General features: G+C 40.9%; 1 protein-coding gene across 2 annotated transcripts in view; it reads right to left on the bottom strand.

The window, feature by feature from the left end:
• Positions 1–16,756, bottom strand: part of RASA3 (RAS p21 protein activator 3) — a 130,750-nt gene that overhangs the window by 23,110 nt on the left and 90,884 nt on the right. For both annotated transcript variants that reach the window (XM_061472713.1, XM_061472714.1), the window contains exons 6-8: positions 10,563–10,643; positions 7,693–7,765; positions 3,321–3,400 (exon numbers count right to left, since the gene is read on the bottom strand). In XM_061472713.1, the coding sequence (XP_061328697.1) occupies positions 3,321–3,400; positions 7,693–7,765; positions 10,563–10,643 (234 nt within the window). The remainder of the gene's footprint in view (positions 1–3,320; positions 3,401–7,692; positions 7,766–10,562; positions 10,644–16,756) is intronic.

The raw sequence follows: 16,756 nt of genomic DNA, 5'->3' as shown, positions 1-16,756 counted from the left end.
GCACAGGTTTCAAATGCCAGGGTAGTTCTTTATGTACATAAATTAAGGTTTCCTTCGAGAGGCACTTTAATTTTAAAGAAAGCTCAGATGAGAATTTTGCAGCTAAGTGACAGTCTGAATGTGCCTTAAACTTGGGGAGGGGAGAAATATTTCAGAAAAAAATACAGATTTTCAAATAATAAAACATTTTAAGAAGAGCAACTTCAATTTGCATTAGGTGAAAAGTCATTCCAATCATGGACATATTCACACAACCTTCCTATTCTCGAGCAAGTCACAGTAAGCTCGTCAATGAATGGGTGTTGGTAGTCCAGCTAAAGGTTTGTCCTACCTTATGCAAGTGCAGAGGACAGCATGTTAAATCCTCTGAGCCTTGTACCTCTCAACAGCCATGCATCAAGTTTCATACAGTAGACATACTATCAGCTCACATCGCATGCCTGCTGGGTAAAGTTCTTCAGACTCTGATATTTTGACAGTATTTCTGCAGGGCAAGAATTCCCCCAGAGGAAAAAAAAGCTTCTTTGAAAATTCAACCTTTTCTACCCCTTTTCTTCATGTCTGGATGGTATGTTCCTACTAATTCAGATAGCTAAAAGCAGCTTCAGGAGGAAAGGAATCTTTCGGGGAGTTTATTTATACAAAGTCTAATTTACACTTTACCAAGTATCTACAGGCTACTAGTTTCTAGTTTATCCAAATTCTTTCAAGACGCCCACTAGAAATAACACACTTAAACATATGCGGCCAAAAGGTGTTCCCTCACAGCAACTTAAGTTACAGGAAAAATCAGTGCAAAGGATGGTAGGAGAGCAACTAACAACTCAAGGTAGATCTTACACAGTAGGCAAAGCAGGCATCCAATTCTGAAATTATTGTTTTGTGCATTCAGGAGTACAAAGCATAGCAGCATTTTAAAAATCGTAATACACAGACCTCCAATTCTAGAAGATTACTGTTTCCCGAGCTTGTAAAAGGCAAAATTATGGCAAGTGTTATTTTGAAACTAGGCAGACTTCAGTCACAGAAAGAAAGAAACAGCAGAGAGGGGGAGGAGAAACAATGAATTCACCAGAACATCTGGTCCCTAAGTGTTGATATGCCCTGCAACTTCCTACACCCACTCAAAAAGAGAAACTGTCATAGTTTTAGAGAGAAACCATGAGCGATTAAGCCTCCTCTTTACCCTGTGGAATGGTATTTTTCTCAGGAGAGAAAAAGAAAACAAACCCCCAAACCCATAAATCGTACAATCTGTCCAGAAGGCATGGGGGCAATCTAACTCTGACTAAACAGACTGGAGGAAGTGAGTGGGGGTGGAAGGGGAACCCGAGATGGAAACAAAAACACAGTGTCCTATAGGGAACAAAACCTCTGAGCAGAGTTTGCCCAACCAAGACTAATACTGTTTTTGTCTATTATTTAAGTGTTTAATCTTTTCCCAACTATTTTGGAAAGCTCCTCACAAACAATTCATCCTTACCACACTGTGATGTGTTGGTTTTAAGGAATGAAAGATTCTTCTGAAGCTGAGTAACACATACATTATCATTGCAGACAGTAATTTCTCCAGAAAATGATACTTAGCAAGTAAAACAACTGTATAATTCCATTTAGTCCAAAAGTGAAAAAATAAGAATCAACTGAAACATTTAAGCAATGTGCAGCCACTGTCCACCAATGTCTAGGGTCCCCTCCCAGAGGGGGGACAAAATTACGAAAGTATCCTAGCTTTCATTTAAAGCCAGTGTGTGCCTAGGCATCATGGTTACAAAGACTAGACTGGGACTCCCAAGATGTTGTTCAGTTGCCTATTCCATCACACACATCCCATGGAATATGGGGCATGTTAATTTGTATCTGCCTACACCATGCAAAGCTTTGAAGAACTTTAGTGCGGTGCTAGGACTGGATCATCTGCTGTGCTGCAAGACTGACATCACTGAAGCAGCACGGCACTAAACCTGGGCCTTCGCTTTCTCTCCTTTGAATTAGCTGCCCTTAAGCCCCGGTACCTTTGCACTGCCTGACATGGATGTTCTCTGAGAAACGAACTACGGCTCGTCTCACTCACCTATGAATAGTTTCCCTTTCCTGTCTCACAGAATCATGGCAATTAAATTCATTAATGGTCTCGTAATGCTGCAATACTACACTAACAGGCTACACGAACCAACAGCTGACCATCAAATTAGAACAGCCCTCACCCATTCATTCGTGAACACAGATGTGTCTTGCTTGCTGGGAGTAAGTACTGTTCCCCCTTCCTGGTCTAGAACAGCCCTCACCCATTCATTCGTGAACACAGATGTGTCTTGCTTGCTGGGAGTAAGTACTGTTCCCCCTTCCTGGTCTCCCCATCTTTCCTTACAGCCAGCTTTGCTTCTAAAGGTACTAGGGAATGGTTTGGAAAATAAGCCCTCACTGCCTCTCCAGTGGGAATACCGGGGAAGGAAGGGGGTGCCACCATTCTCCCCTAAACTTTCTTCTTCCAAATCCTAGAGTAAAGGAGAGGGGAATTTCTTACCACCTTACGGAGATACAGCAGTTTTCAGCTACAGTGCACCCACATCACCAGATGGCCTAAGTCTCTTAAGTTTCAATGTTTGTGATGATATGACGCATGTGATACCTTTAGGTTTTGCACCTCCTATTGTTTTCTCTCCACTCCTCCTATTTTCCTGTCCCTACAGACACTGTTGACAGACCTCAGCATATTTTAAAATAGTACCAAGTGGGTGGCAGGGGGTGAGGTGGGGTTGTTTTGTTTTTTGAAATCAGAGTTGCTTCTTTCCTGAGCAATGGATTTCACATTTATCACAGCCAGCCTTGCAAGAAGGGGTTAAAGTCTGGCAGGCAAATGAGAAGAGAAACTGCCTCTGCCCCAGAGAAACTCCAAGTTCAAGAGTTTCCTTTCAGGGAAGAAGGACCTTATATGGGTTGCTAAACTCAAGTGATGAAAGAAAATATACTCTCTAACTGGGAGGAACTTCTGGGCTCTCTTGGGAAACTGATGGAGGGAAGGAAGGGGAGCCCAGGCCCAGACAGAAAAGGCTGAGCTTAATGACAATCACAGATTAGTATACCCACAGCATATATAGGATATGAAGGAAAATAATAAGGATCTCTCCGGCAGCAGAACCATCACACATATTCAGATACAATCTACAAGATGGTGGAGGTAAACAAATATATACAATGACAAAGACATCTTGATTTATCAGCAGCAAAACCATGCCTGCCACTTTGAAAACAGAGTCTACTACAAAGTTAGACAACTTTAGAAGACAAATTTATTAGAATAAAATGTTTTATAATACCTAATCTCCATTTTGTCAACTTCATCAACATCTTCAATATCAAAATGGGACTTCTTGTTGTAGCTACTGGGTCTTGTAACCTAATAGAAAGAAGGAAACTTTAACAACTTGATCTGATACAAATGCATTCTGAAGTTACATGTACCAAGCTTTGGAAGATCACAGCCTTTTACTATCAGCAGTGACTTCAGTCTTAATTTTGAAAACATTCAGGCACTTGAATAAACATGGTGACTAAACACATTCCTGACTATACAAAAGTGATGGTTACACAATCATATCCAGAACTAAACAGACATTCCATACTGTCTTTACAGAGAAAGGATGTCTTTAATATTACCACAGTACTTTGAGTTTATACTGACAAAAGAAAAAAAAAACATGGAAAGGAGTACCACTTTTATAATCCATCTAGGGAAATAAAAGAACAATTAATAACTGGGTGTTAAATACAGCTGTACAACTGATGTTTCAGAGTGTCGCAGATGGCCTGAGACACTCTGAAGCGAGGTGGGGACGGGCCGACACAAAACCATCCTTATAAACATTTTATCCAGTTATAATTGGGAAGTTCTGCCTGTCCTGATACCCTGGAAGTCAATTTATCATGCTCATACCAAAAAATACCAAGCAGATCAACTGTCCAAGAGATGCTTGCGTGTATTATGCATATCAGAGTACAGAACCAGGTGCACAGTTCAGCAACCGTATTTGCGAGACTGATAGGGAGCAAAGCATGGGCAGAAAATAATGGGAAGATAGCCGTTAAGTGTAGAGCATTAGCAAAGAAGTTTTTGTACAAGCATTTCTTGACATTTGTTTTCTAGCAGGATTATAAAAAAACTTTGATGGTTGTATTTTTGTGCAGTGTGTCAGAAACTTGAGAAAAAGCCTACCCCACCCAGCTGAAACCACAGCAGGAACTGATCAAATGCAAGAGTGTATGATGTGTGGGTTCAGCTCTTGGTTGCACACAGAAGCTGAAATTTAATGTAGGTTTAAATATACTTGTAGCTTGATATTTCCCACTCACAAAAACTGGCTTTTATTGTAAACTTGACCTCTTGGTTTTCTATTGCACATCAGATGCAGATGGTACAAACAAAGGAGGCAAAGATACAGCTGCACAAGTGGGGAGGAACCAGAAGAGACTTAAAGCACAGGACACTCAACATAGCCTTTTTTCTGTATGTATGTATGTGTGAGGGAGGCACCATTTTGAAAGCAATACATAAAAACTAAAAGACGCTAGCAGCACTGGAGACCAAATGCTCTACACTAACTGAAACAAGTGCACCTGGAAGCCCAAGAGCACAGAGGATTTACATGTAGCCTACAATTTCAGCAGCTTAGCACAAATCTTTTCACCCTTGCGACTGCTGTCACTGTGGCTTCAAGAAATTATCTTACATACCCGCAAATGACATTTTCATTACTACTGTGAAGCTAATGCTGTAATTTTTAATAAGGAAGTAATTTTTAAGCCTTTTATTATCTCTAACACATGAGTTGTTAAAAAAATGTTATAGCATAGGTGTAACTTACAGCACATTCCTTTAAGGAAGCACATTTCTGAGAAGTTTTGGTGGACTCTGCAAGTACTAGGTTTCTCTGTTCACCTGTATGACTGCTTAGTGTGCATATTAATACAGTTCAAGAGTGGTATTGCTATAAAGATAGCTGTATGAAGTTCATCCATTCCAAGGATGGAACTGAAGATGAGGGACCTCCTAGTTCACAGTGCTGAACTAAGCTGCCATGTACCATTTTACAAAGAAGGGGGCACAACTCTGTTGTGCTGGTGGTCCCTTTCTTTAGGCAAAGCTGGCAAGCTGTTTAACCCCAGTCATTTTTTTTTCAGCACGTGCAGGTTTGCAAACAGGTCCCCAGCACCACCTTCTTTGGTTTCCATAAGAGGACCATTTTCTTGTAGCTGCATATAGAACTCCAAGCCCCGACACTACACTGCAGCTGGAGTGGTGGTGAAAATGGCTCCTGGCCATCAGGTGCAAGTTTCGCTCACAGCACCCCTTAAATAAGCCCTTAAGATTTCCCAAATCAACTATAAGCTATTTTCCTTTCAGAAAATCAAATTTGGTTATAGAAAGGAAAGCAACCATTCAATACCTTTTACAGATCAGCTTCTTCCTTGGAGGCATGGCTGATCACTGTGTTAGCAGACTGCAGGGAAGGTGATGAAGTTGTTTGGAAGCAGTGAGTGACACTGCTGTTAACAATATGAATCTGTGCAGTTCCATCAGCATGCACTAGCCACAGGTCTGCCCATGTCTCATTAGTGAATGTATTTCCCAGCCATAGCAGTTCTACTGAACCTTGTTCCTCTGAGACATTTAGTGTGATATATACTAACTGCTTTCAAAATGACATAAATCTATTATGGCTTTCCCTGCACTAAGGGTATGTTTATGTTTCAGAGTTCTGGCTGATTCAGACATTTCCCAAGCTCTGCTCTTACCCACACAGAAAACATTTTGCTCTGAGTTAGCAGAACAACTGGGGCATGGGCTTGAGTTCAGGTTTTGCTTCTGCTAATACTTGCACGCAACCCAGCTCTCAGCATAAAGGCAAGATAAGCAAGCCTCCAGCCCCCTCCACAACTCCAGCTGGAAGATGCTTTCTGTTTCTCTCCTTCCTCTCCCAATATGGCACCACCTGCCAAGTTCAGTGTTTAAATACCAAACGTTCTCGGCTTCCGCAGTGCACAGAAGGCTGAGGAATCAGACAGGTGAAGTTTTGTGCTTTACAGTCTGAATTCCTGGCTTACATCCTCATTAAAAAGCTCTCACTGACAGATGCCCTGAGAACTGCCTATGTTAAACATAAGGAAGACCAGTTTAGTTTAATTACATATAGCATCATTCTTGTGCGACTGGCAAAGGCCAGATGAGGGACTTAAATCCTGGACAGCCTCACGCAGTACCATGGAATCTCTCCCCTGCCAACCATGCCCATGCAGCGACTACGGAGCCTCACCAAGTCAGCAAGCAGGCACAAAGGCTCACTGCTAGCTGAAGTTAAGTCTGCAGGGAAGTTACATCCTAGGAAGAGATGTGTTGGGTTAGCAAAGGAAAGATTACCTTAGACAGCTATCGTGGCCAAGCCTCAGGGCTTCCACCCCTTTGGGCAGTGGGAAAGTGCTCCTGCCAATGAAGAACTTGCTCTCTGTTCCTCAAATCCAAATACAACAGAGCTCATCCACAAGACCATGTTTCTGCTGGTATGACAGACTTTAGATTACTTGGTACAATTATCAGCTTCTAAGCAAAGATGGCCTTTTTTTTTTTTTTTTAAGAGGGGAAGACAGCAATAAACCCCTCAGTGGCCCTGCCAAGAATAATAAGTGCACTTCAGGTCTGCACAGTGCAACAGCACTTTTATGGCTCCTCCCCAGCTCTCCTTACTGATGTGGCCGCCTGTGCTCCTGAACTGATTTGAAAAACCACATCCCAAGGTGCCACCCCTATGTCAGCAACAATTTCTAACACAAGTGTGTCCTGAACGATGCAAGCCTCATGGCCAGAAAAAGCTTTTCGGTGATATGCCACCTGCACTGCACTACTGTGGCTTTTCATCAACTTTGTTATGCTAGGTATGTTCTTGAGGTGTCTACTGAAATAGAACAGTCAAATGTAGATCAGGACTAAGATGTCCCAGAGAAAAAGAAAAGATTCACATACTTTAGAAGACAGAATTAAAAGTTTCCAGAGGTATCAAAATTATAAACACATGAGATATATGTACGGACACACCACAATTACAGTTACTCTTGCCAGAAAGAACCGAAATAAGCACTTTCATGAAAGTTATACTTTGTTTTAACTAGACTTGTTGAAAATGCTCTGTATTAAATCAAGCTGTAGAGGCTTCACCCACTTGGAGAAAAGGCACTGGTATTGCAGCAGACTGGTAGACAGCCAGAACATCCAGTTTAAGTGTATTTTTCCTCTACAGTTTTCAGTACCCCTAGGACATAACCTTCCTCCCAGTGACTGGGAATCACAGGGTGGAGCTGCTATAAAAACAAAGGTTAAAAAGATTATTGTTGTTGTTTTATTTTTAAACCCCATTTTAACTGTTCTTTTTCAAAACTCTTCTTGGGTGAGTTGCCATGGAGCATAAAGGCTGCTGCTCAGAAGCGCACCTTGGAGGTTTTCCTGCACAGTATCTGAGCCGACGCAATATACTACTCCCTCAGCAGACAGCGAGTCTAATCCTGGGTACTTCTTTCCCCTGCACCATGCTTTGAAACAGTCTTCAAAGAAGACAGCTGGCACAACATGGAGCAGGATACTGTGCCAACTATCTACAGTATAGTATTTCAGCTTATCACCCGTTCCTTTGAAATACCAACCTCAAAATAAAACACTTCATCAAAATGTGGATTGTTGGTCTTCTTTTTAACTTTAGTCTTTTTGGCTTCTGATCTGAATTAAGGAAAGAAAGAAAAAAAAAGGGTAAGAAAACATCAGCAGACGTGTGATCCTACAACAGGGAGACTGAGGAACAAATAATTATCCACTTGATTTATCTGGTAAAGCTAGAATGCCACATGGCTCCAGCACAGTAAGGAATACACACTCACACACATTTAATAGAGATTCACTGCATGCTTGTTTCTCTGAAGTGGCAGTAATCACAGTTTGTTATCCTCTCTTAAACACAAGTTCTTGATTCTGTCACTCACTTCGTCCAGCAGAATCTTGTATCTGTACAAAGCAACTGGCAAGAATGAGGCCCTGAGGAGCAACATTTGGGGGACAGTCTCAGTCTTGATGTGACTCAAAAATTCCTCATACCCTAACAGCACAGGAGACAGGAAGACCAACAAATAGCTATTTCTGTGGTTTATGTTTTATAATCCTGGCCTGAGGAATCAATGAATGCTTCTCAGTGGTGTGAAATAATCAAAACCACCCAGAACCATTTCCTCAGTAAGAGTATTTTTATTGCTGTATTACCAGCCTTTTCCCTGCAGCCCCAAGAGCACTTAGTTAATGTTCTGCTGTTATTATTATGAGTAGTGCTGAGCTCTGTAGGATTAAGTCTCTCAATTTCTGCTGCTCTGTAGGAACAAGACACGGCAGACCTCTTTCAAAGTACGCCCTGGGCAATAGGCCTGACGAAGTTCAGCACTGCCCATTCATCCTCTGTGGGCAGCTCCATCCACCTGCGACCGCCTTTTAGAATGCGGACATCAAACTGGGCTAGAGCCAATCAATGCATTTCTCACAGGCCAGCCAACAGGTGTTTGATGATTTCCAAATGTTTTGATCCTATGCTTGATATGTTCTCATTACCTACAAGTGAAAAGCTCTGTGTTGTCCTTGTGTCATCAATCTTCCCCTACAGCTCTGCAGGCATAGATAAAACAGACACAGATAGAGAGGCACATCAGCCATGTGGAAAACTGACCTACTAATCATTTCATTCCAGAATCTATCCCTCATTTCTCATCCAGCAAAGCTGCTTAAGATAGGCTGTAACTGTTTATAGTAACTGGACAATTCTATGTATTCTTTTACAGAGGTCAAGTAAAGTTGGGTTTAATTCCCAGTGCTGCCACAGGCTTCCTGTGTCTTGAATGGGCCCATCCACCAGCATACAATGTTTTCCCGTCTATAATAGAGGCTTAGAAACAGTTTTGTTCAGGAAGTCTGATAGCTCTCTAAGTAGAAACCACACAATAAACAGCAGCACATTTGGTGAAATTTTTATGCTTGGCATTGCATAAATGTAGCAGAATAAAGCGGCTTTACTACTCTAAAAGGAGAGGCATTGAAAAATTCAGAGAGGAGAATGATGTACAGATTGAGAATATCCCACTGTTCCTACGAGGAGCTGAGAGATCAGAGAGACTAACTGCCTCCAGGACGTAGGGCAGATTGTCTATCCCATATCATCAGTCACACTTGCCAATCAACCTCTTCACTGATAAGCCCATCTGGGAAAGGACTGGGAAGCAGGATGTAGAACAGGAGGCGATTAAAGCAAGCACAATTATTGGGCAATTACAAAGCAGTCAATGGGAATAAGCTGCATGCTGCTTGCTGGAGATAGCAGGCAAGCCTTCTCCCCCCACCAAAAAACAGATAGTAATAGGATGAGGCTGTGCTGCTTATTCTGAAGGGAAATACATTATCAGTTTCATACACAGCCAGACGCACAGGCAGAGGGAAGCAGACAAAGGTAAATCTGGACATTCAAGGATACAAGGGTTAGTCAAAAAATCTCCTTAGAGTATCAGTAATAGCCACCCAGTACCATTTGAAACAAGTTAGAGGCTTAAAACATCAACACATACAACTCAGATGCACAGCTCATTAATGGAGATAATGAACAACACACCTAGGCAAAGATGAATAATACAGACTGACTGCTCTATATTCTGGTCATAGACTGGTCAAAGACTCCTCTGCATGCAAGGTAAGAATTTGTCAAGAATGCATCTTATTTACAGTATTTTCAATAAAGCTATTTCAGTAAGACATTACAAATAACCCATGCTACCAAATCTGATTCTCTCAGGTCACAGCAGAGCTATTTTGTTTCTAATATGGCACAGACATGAAAGATGACTCTAAATAACCAGAAATAAAACAGTGACATCTGACAACATGGGAAATTTTTATAACAGAACACGAAAATTTAATCCCAAATTTAAATTGAAGATTAGCATGCATAATGTCATTACTAAAAGCTCATTCCAGTTTTATTCATGCTATTATATCTGCATGTATCAAATTATAGGACTAAGACACCTAAGGCTTTCAACATACACATTAATTTGCCACACCTACAAAGTTAAAAGACACCAAATATTCACACACAAACGTGCATACTCTGCATGATGTTGATGTATTCAGCTTTCTCTTCTGCCCCTGCCCAAAATAGGAAATAAATTTGCTCAAAAACTGGTCTCCAACTGTGAGGTGAGAAGATGCACAAATTAAGCCTAACCACAAATTACATACTCCAGGATATTCAAATTATTCAGAGATTATTCAGACCTTTACATAAATCAAACCTGAAACAAGCCTCAAATTGCTTACTCTAGTATAATTCAGTAGTTCATACATGCACACACCAACACTTAACATATTCTAGTGGCATCTAAGTACTCCCATCTGTCCATCCGAGGATGCAGATTTCCAATAGACAAAGGAATCAGGAACCTGATTGATTTCCTTATAAAATGGAAGCTCTTGCATGTGCAATACTTGCCTGGAGGGTCCTGCTAAGGTAACAGTAGCATACGGATCACATTGCCCGTTCACAATGGGCAGCCCTTGGCACTCTAAAACTCTAGAAAAGAAGAAAATGCAGAAAAATTAATGAAATGGGAGGAGGCTGGAGTGAAAATAAAGGCAATTCATTCTCATCCTATTCCTCTTCTTAACACTTTACACTATGGAATTGAAATGTCACTATGCACAAGCCTTTAATTTATACCTAAACTTCAAAACACATTTTGGCCTGAAATACTAACTTTAACGAGGTCAAAAATACTGTTAAATTACAGAGAACCCTTAAACTGAAGGATTCTTATTATGCAAGTACAACAAGTTAAGGTTCATGAAATAAGAGTCTGCTGTCAAGATGGGACCTGTCAGCACCGTAGGCTGTAGAACGCTGACAACTTGTTCACCAAAAGAAGAAAAAACACAACAATCAGAATTTACTTCTGTAACAAAAGACTAAAAACCCCAAACAGATGGATCCCAGCAGTAGTCAAGTAATTTCTCAGAATCGTATTTATGAAGGCCTCAGTGCTCTCGGTAAAATTTGGCATGGGCATATTTGTAAAGGTGAGTTAACTATGGATCAGGAAACAGTATGACACAGCCAGCTTTCTTCATAAAACTTTTAAGTAGCAAAACTGAAGAAATACATTCAGCAGCTCTGCACTGAAGAAGTCAAAGAGACACTGGAGGGACAAAATGGAATAAACTGGGCTTTGCTTCAAGCCATGGTGAGAAATCCGCACTCTGGCATTCTCATTTTAACATCTCTTTGGGAAAAAAAGAAAAAAAACTATCACAACCTCAAAATGAAAAGTATTTCATGTTTCATAAGTTAAAACCTAATGAGGAATGAAGCACCAACTGGAAACAAAGGCAGACAAGCCAGATGCCAGAAGCAGAGGACTCTCCTTCTGCTTCCAACAGGTAAACTTCTTGGGCTGATGTATTTATACAACTGGAAAATTTTGGTGAAAACGATCTCTGAAGCTGTTTGGGCAAATGATTGATACTATACTCACAGTGCAAAATTTCTGGCAAACATCAGGGTGCTACAAGATCAGTGAAAAAAGTAATACCCATTTCACTGCTTTCAGTGACACCAACTTTGATGCACAAAAAACCCAGTAGAAAATCAACAGATTAAAATTCAGTAACAGATAGTGCCCCACAGTTTTATCCACACAGCAAGTTATTTGGTAACATATGATGTGGACTTCAAATGCAGTTTAAGTAGAGACCTATTTTTTACTCTCATAAAGGGAGGAAAAAAAATGGATATTCTGCACCAATACAGGAATCAGTTTTGTACCAGAGGAGGTATTATCTAGATAGTGTGATCTTCAATCTTTGTATACTTCTAGGATTGTGTGAACCTAGGTATGAGCATTTTTTTTAATAAAAGCAGTACTCTCAAGAATATGCAGACAATTGAAAGTCATCCCAGACATCATGATCTACACTTGAGGACACAGTTTATAAATCACTACACAATCAAATCACAGATGAATTTGAATGATGGAAAAAAAGCATGATGGAATGATGGAAAGAATGACAGAAAGCATGAAGTTATCCACACACAAAAACTATGCATACCCTAATTATACACACATACAATCATAGGATCTATTCTAATATTGCCACAAATTTCTATGTTTTTGGTGGATAGTCCTCTGTCATTAACACATTGACTGCCAGCAACAGACTGTCAGCAAAGACAAACAGTATCGTTAGCTGACCAGAGAGAACATAGCAATGTAAATTGTTGGGTGCTCAACTTGTACGTTCTCTACCAAACACATGGAGAAGAATAACATGATGACATCTAACCTCTCACTGCACTCTCAGGTTTGTTCACTTCATCTTGGAAACAGAAGTTATACATCCATGAACAGCTTACAAAGTCATGGATGGTCTGAAGAACATTTCCTCACAAAATAAGAATTAAGTGGCACATAATCAAATCACTAGAGAGCAGGTTTAAAATAAACAAAAGGAAGTACTTCTTCCACACAGTGCCTAATGAAGTTGCAAAACTTACTGCCACAGGACCCTGTGGAGGCCAAAAGAATACATGGATTCAAACCAGGACTACATGAGCTCATGGAGTGTAGGTTTGTAGACAACTATTAAAGCTTAATGGTCCAGAAGCCTCCTCCAGCTAAGGAAAACCCAAATTGCTGATTGAGAAGCGTATAACACTGGAGCAATCATACCATATTTGAAGTATTACTCACCATCAAATAATAGAAACAGTACTAAGCTAGACTAGAGGGGGTATTTAACACAGTAGGGTATTTTCTATGTTCTCCAGAGAAAAAAACAAAACAGAAGAAAACAAAAAATACACAGCTGTTCTCATGCAGTCATGATGGCTTAAGAGTAAGACCTTTCTTTTGTGCATTTGGAATAAGAAAAGCAAAAGTAACCTTGAACAAAACAAAATGTGGGAAAACAGGAAACAGACACTGATGTAGACTGTATCCCAAGCCTTTCAGGTAGTTTAAAAGTGGAGATTAAGGATGTTGGAGAAAGCAGGCAAAAGACTGAAGACCTACAATTTTGAGGAAGGAAGGTTACGTCTGGAGAAGGGCTCATTTTGGTTCTTATATTTTCTGAGCATTACAGGGAGAGACAATACAATCCATCAAAGCACAGGTCTGGTTGACTCATGTTAGTATACACTCATTAGCTGCAGGAAACTGTAATCCTAGAGCTGGTCTTGCTCAGTCATGGGAAAGTTGCTAGCTAAATTAACACTCCTCCTCTTCCAACCTGGTACCAAAATACTGGCTTTAATTGGCAAGCAGAAAAAGAGCTAGAACAAAATGACAGCTACTCAAAGACGATAAAATGATGCCTCAGTTCTGCCACATGGTATCACATTATTAAGACTGACAGTTCATATCTGGATTAGAGGAAAATACATACTAAAATAAATGCATAATGAAGGTATAATCTTTGGGGGAGGAGACGTGCTGGGAAGCAGTGAATAAAGCCAGTAAAAATGACATGCTTTTGCTCTAATCTTCTGCAGAACTAATTTAACATACATGTACTAGGATAATGCAAACAAAAAAAAAGCCAAAGCAATCAAGACTATTCAAGAATTACGACTCAACTCATCAAGCCCCACAGGAAAAATGTCTAGTGGCTGCTACAATCTTTTCTGCCCAACTGGTAGTTTCTGATCATTAGCTGTCTCAAGCGCAGCTGTGGCAGGGTGAGCCATCCCTTGGAGCTAGCCTGGCTGGGCTGGGCTAAGGTTAGTGCTGGGTCATATGGGAAAACTCTCAATGCAGCTGCCTCACCATATTTTGTCTGTGGTTTATAAAATTAACAGGTTTCAAGGAACAAGACATTTCAGTTTTCAATGTGGTTCATGACCAAACCTTCACCAGAGTAAATAAGCTATGGAAAATTCCCAGAGGGCAAAAGAAAACCTCAAACCCAAACACACCATAAGCATGCCCTCTTGTCTTGAAATTACATGATTACAGAAGTTGAGAGGGAGGCAGGGAGAGGTTTTGAAAAAGAAAAGATATTTCAGCAAAGACTAAGCAGCTCACATCTTACAGCACAGGCATTCCCTCTGCCTCAGGGCTGCCAACCAAGAGCTGTAGGCTGTAGTCTCTGAGACAGCCCCTACACAATCACACTCTAAGCCAGGCACCATGATCCAAGCCTGTGGGTGTTCCACACCCCTGCCTTGGAACAGCAAAAATTACTTAAAAATTATAGGCCTTCTGATTAGTTTGGGATGCATATGTGTCATCAGCATCCTTGTGGGCCAGAACGGACAACCAATGCAAAAACAGAGTCAAGAAATGAGAACAGCCACAGCTATTCTTAAAACATGTATCTTTATTTACTGTTCTTCCAGACTAAATCACTTCCAGTGTACCTAGTCAAGAGCAGTTCTTCCCCCAGTCTCAACCCTAGGTAGGGAACAGCACACCATTTCCATTCTCATTTGTCAAATCAGACCATTTTCTTATTGCGACTCCACAGGAAAAAAAAAAAAACACAACACCAAAACACCACTTTTTTTCCTAGTCAATCTTGCTTTTTATCGCTGTATATAATCCATGTATTTTAATTGCTTTCACATACATATTGGGTTCCTGGGATCAATCATAATGCTTGACAAGTATTAACTTTCTGCTTCCAGCCTCCACTTGTTCACCCTCTCATTTCTTTATCTAGAGGCTTTGTCTCATCTGTATGTGTGGTTTTTGGCTATGCTTGGGTTCTTCTCTGCGTCATTTCAAAGACAACAGACTTCCTCCTCCTTGCTTGCTCTAGTGATCTAATTATTACTTGAACACTCAGTACTTTGTGCGGTAAACCTGACCAGACAGAGAAGTTAAAAGCAACTTAAAAGCAAACTTTGTGGCGGATTTGTCAGAACTGTCATCAAAACAATGTGTCTCTGGCTCATGCTAAATACTTATTTGGTAAGGTCATCTTACCTGTAAGGATGCTGTGGAGGACTGTAGTGACAGGACAAGGGGTAATGGGTTAAAAGTTAAACAGGGGAAGTTTAGATTGGGTATAAGGAAGAAGCTCTTTACTGTGAAGGTGGTGAGGCACTGGAATGAGTTGCCCAGGGAAGCTGTGAATGCTCCATCCCTGGCAGTGTTCAGGGCCAGGCTGGACAGAGTCTTGGGTGAGATGGTTTAGTGTCAGGTGTCCCTGCCCATGGCAGGGGGGTTGGAAGTGGATGATCTTAAGGTCCTTTCCAACCCTAACTATTCTATGATTCTGTGATCCTATCTTACAACATAGGCACTATACCCCAGGTACCTTGCTTTCCAGGGGTAATGGAGCACTTCTGAATAGTCTCACTTTGTGAATGGGCTTCTCAGGGTACATAAAATAGGCTATTAATCTTCTGATTTATAACAGAGTACTCCAGTGTCTAGTCTGACAGTGAAGAAGTCGTGTTTCTTCTTTTCTTTTACTACAGCCTTGCATCGTGAGCGGAGCTCCTTACTCATTCCCAGTGGTTTATGAGGAACTTTGAGGCAATGCTGCATGATGGACTTCCACGTGCACCTTGGCTAACCTCATGTCTGTGCTGGCACATGGTAGCTGCTCTCAAATCAGTGAGCTGACTTCTGTCTTCCACTGCAAGCAAGAACTGTTTCCTGGCCTCCCTCTTACTCCCTCTTAATTCTCTGTGTGTGACCAGGGACCTTGCTAAACCAACCATATTCATGTACTTTAGAGGGGCTTTGTCTGGATGTACCTGCACCTACCACTACTAAGTACAAACATGCTGTGCCTAGCTCAGAAATTCCCTGAATAATAAACTTCTGTAGGCCAGGACAGTGTGTCACCATGTGACTGCTCTCGTAATTCTTTATCTCCTACTGGACATACTTGGTTACATCTGAACTACTGTTAGTGCACCTTCAAACAAACCTTGAACTTCTCCTCCACTCCACAAAGCAATCTACCAGATCTTCATTCAGGATTTAACATAAACACACAACCCTTTTTTGCCAACAAGCTGATCAAGTGGCCCATTTGTTCTTGAATAAGGCAAAAATTTTCATGATTTATTCAGTCCTGGTTTTAAATTACACTCTGCCTCCATCATCAAAAATACTAACAGAATTATACCCCAACCGCCTCAAAATTTCTTTAACCAATCCATAGTCTGACTCTGCCTTGCCCCTGTCCATAGGGAATAATTAGGGTAGCAATACTGCATCCGTGTATTGAGTCAAGCCCGTGTCCTTTGGATAAACATTTGAAGCCAAACAATTATTGCCACTAACAGTAAGTGAACTCCAGGTAAAAGCAGATTTCCAAAGTACCTATTCCTTGACTTTTGGAAATGATCTGCTTGTACCAAAGAAAAATTTCCTACTATCCTTCTCACCTGGATGCTTTTTGTACTGGGAACAGACCAGTTTCCTCTAAAACTGGTTGTAACATACTGTAAATTGCTCACAGTGATGTACTCTGGTTCACCTTCACCTTATGTCTCATTCAGACAAAAAATGTTACAGTTTTGTGTAGTGTCTGGTGACCACTGTTCACACTGGTAGGAAAACCATTCTCCTTTAGGAACCCTGACAATATCCTATGCTCTTTGGAAGATACCCTGATCTTTGTTTAAGGGGGGGTTTAGGGTTTTGTTGTTTGTTTTTTTCTTACCCTCTGACA

This window comes from Pezoporus flaviventris, unplaced genomic scaffold (genome assembly GCF_033815535.1).
Source record: "Pezoporus flaviventris isolate CSIRO_AGI_PZ_B2104156 unplaced genomic scaffold, CSIRO_AGI_Pfla_v1 ptg000072l, whole genome shotgun sequence".
Taxonomy (NCBI): domain Eukaryota; kingdom Metazoa; phylum Chordata; class Aves; order Psittaciformes; family Psittacidae; genus Pezoporus; species Pezoporus flaviventris.
Note: the sequence above shows the minus strand (reverse complement) of the source record. Positions and strands in the feature narration are given on the sequence as shown.